Consider the following 2844-nt stretch of genomic DNA (forward strand, 5'->3'; position numbering starts at 1 on the left):
TCCCCTTTGACATCTGTAAACAGAACAACATTCTGTTTTACAGCAAACGCATCTCCTTCAATAATAGTTGTTCATCTGTTCAGCTACATACATCTCCTCACAGCTCCACATCTCCTACATCACTTCTCCCCCTTTTTAGTCAAAATTTTGACCAAAGGTGACCAATTAGACAAAATAAATGTTAATTATCCTAGCAGAAAATGTCACCACAGATGTCATAACATATAACATTTTAAAACATAATTGTTCAGGAGATACATACCAACATTATACACAACTGTGATAGTTGAGATAATGAACAAATCCATGGAACTCATTAAGAGCCCAAAATATTACAAAAAGGCATCAATAAGGACTGCCACACATTACACATTTTTCAAAAAAACAATAAAAACTTCAGCATCCAAACATCTGGGGGAAACAACTTCCGAAACAGCAACTGCAGAACAGTCTTCAAACACAGCACACACATCACAGTCTTCACCACAACATATCTCACACATTCTTCATACCAGTCTTCAACAAAAAGGGGGGGAAACATTAATCAGAGGAAGAAGTATCATCTTCACCTTCAGAGCCTTCAGAGCTGCCACTAGATTGAGCATTTGACCTCTCACTTGTGGTATTGGCATCTGAATCTTTGGTATCACCAGCCTTCTCCATTTCTTCTTTTTCTAGGCTGCTAATAAGAACCTCTAAAGCCTCTTTTCTTGCCTTGGCCACCCTTATACTATTATCCAGTTCATTGCAGGTTTCCTTCAACTGATGAATTAAACTCCCTTGAGATGCAGGCTCCTTTCTAGTAGATATCATGACAACATCATTGACATGACATCCCTCAAACAGTTTGTAATGAATGGATAGTGGGGGCTTTCTTCTTCTTGGAATGTCACTTGTAGTAAGAATGCCTGGTTATTGGCTTAAGATAATACCACAAATAATAGATGGGAAGGCAATGGGTAGCTTCACTGCATTTGTGGAAGCATGTCTGATAGTTTGATCAAACATAAACTTTCCAAAGTCAAAGTCTATCCTGGTTCCAATAGCATGAATGATTCTTCCAAGACCAATGGAGATGGTAGAGATATGATTAGTAGGCACCCAGTTGGCTGAACCAAGCTTGTGTAAGATGGAATACTTGACAGTTAGCTTGCCAGCTGATAGGTGATTCCTACTAGGCCATTCCTTAACTCGGCCAGCTGTAATAGTCCTACAGACCTCATTGTGTGTAGTCTCTAAATCAACTCCTCCATCAGTTCCTCTCCCTAGGAACTTGTTCACTATGGTACGGGAGAATCTCACACATCTACCTCTTACAAACACCTTGCAGAATTCCCTGCCGCTCCTTTCAGAAATATCCTTAGGGATATTCACAACAAATTCTTTTACCAACCCCTCATAACATTGGGGTAAACCAACAACAGTTTTCATAAGACCAACAACCTTAATTAACTCCATTAATTCCTTGACCTTAACAGCCTCTTTTCCCAGCTCTCTTTCAACCGCTACCCTCCTCTGAATGACAAACTTCCATTTTGCAACACCACCTTCTAAGTGAAAAGAGATGTTATCTAAGTGCACAGCTGCAACTTTGCCTGGAGACTTCTTAACAACCTGCCTTTTTGCAGGGGAGATGTTTGGGACATCGTCTTCGACATCCTCATCAGAGTCAAAACTCTCTCTTTCTTTCCTCTTCTTAACCTCAACCTTGCTCCATGATTTGGAGGGTCCTACACCAGCAGTCTTCTTCCTAGTCCTGGCTGTCATCATTTCAGCCATAGTCTTCCCTTTTCTAGTCTCTAATTTCCTAGTAGCATTTGGTTTTACATGGTGAACCAAAGTGTCATCCTCTTCCTCTAAACTCTCTTCCTCCAGATTAACAACATTCTCAGTAGGCTCATGAGACATACTTGCTGGTTTCTTGCTAGGTAAGTTTTTACCTATAGAACATAACCCTTCAGCAGCCCCTTCTTTTTCTGATCTAGATGATTCATCATCTTTCTCAGCTTGGGGTTCCACCTCAAATGATGGGTCCGTTCTGGACAGAGGGGTAAAGACACCCTTTACTGCATGCCCTTCATTCAGAATCCTAGTAACTAGGTTCCTAATGGTACGACCAACATAGTGCATGTTCTCTTGATGAGGAGATTTATCAGAAATGTTACCTTTCTTACTTCCAGCCATGGAAGAAGGTCCTGGTGCGTCACCTGGTATCACAGAGAGAGGAGTGACATCCAGCACGTCTTCATCTAAAAACTCCATAGAGGCAGTCCTTGCATGATGAGTGGGTTTTGATCCTGAGGAGGATGGATGTTGAGACATGTTGTTGAAATTTTGAAAGAAATTTCTTTGCCCTAGCAGAGGTTTTCTGAGTAGTTTGATGAAAATGGAAAGAGTTATGTTCAGGTAGCGTGTGCAAATGGCATAGATACTATTTCCAATGCTAGGGAATGATTCCTCATTAATGTGGCTCTTTCTTTTAATTGGGCATACAATATTTTTGTTACCTTTTCCACACCACATTAATTGCCATAATTTCTCAAGAATCCAAATCCCTAATTTCCCTCTTACATATTCAAATTGAGTATCACTCAAATCCCTTGCAAACTTGTCAGCTGATTGCATTTCATGCTTTAGAGCTATGAATTTGTCTGCCACAAATTTTCTAATGGAGTGATGACAACAAATAATGTGCTTGGTCCAACTATGCTGAATAGAATTTTTGGACATAGTTGTAGCATTCAGGTTGTCATAATACAATGTCATGACATCGTGTGTGATAGTGTATGCAATCATAAGTAGTTTCAACCAACCTTGTTGAGAACAACTGCTACCATCTGCTAT

The 2844-nt window shown here is 40.1% G+C and overlaps 1 protein-coding gene across 1 annotated transcript; it reads right to left on the bottom strand.

Annotated features, from left to right (window-relative positions):
- Positions 1–1306: 1306 nt before the first annotated feature.
- LOC127122429 (uncharacterized) lies at positions 1307–2262 on the bottom strand. Its single transcript, XM_051052769.1, has 3 exons — positions 1735–2262; positions 1444–1614; positions 1307–1345 (listed from the first exon to the last, which is right to left on the bottom strand). Exons 1-3 carry the CDS (start codon positions 2260–2262, stop codon positions 1307–1309), a joined length of 738 nt encoding a protein of 245 aa, XP_050908726.1.
- Positions 2263–2844: the final 582 nt, after the last annotated feature.

The sequence above is a fragment of the Lathyrus oleraceus genome, chromosome 2 (genome assembly GCF_024323335.1).
Source record: "Lathyrus oleraceus cultivar Zhongwan6 chromosome 2, CAAS_Psat_ZW6_1.0, whole genome shotgun sequence".
Lineage (NCBI taxonomy): Eukaryota > Viridiplantae > Streptophyta > Magnoliopsida > Fabales > Fabaceae > Lathyrus > Lathyrus oleraceus.

Excerpts from the sequence above, each read along its gene's own strand:
- LOC127122429 (XM_051052769.1), bottom strand. The coding sequence starts at position 2,262 with ATGGAGTTTTTAGATGAAGACGTGCTGGATGTCACTCCTCTCTCTGTG. Across the intron at positions 1,615-1,734 it reads CTAGGAAGAAGACTGCTGGT|GTTGTTAAGAAGTCTCCAGG; the intron begins GTAGGACCCTCC and ends GCAAAAAGGCAG. Across the intron at positions 1,346-1,443 it reads AATTAATGGAGTTAATTAAG|GAGCGGCAGGGAATTCTGCA; the intron begins GTTGTTGGTCTT and ends TATTTCTGAAAG.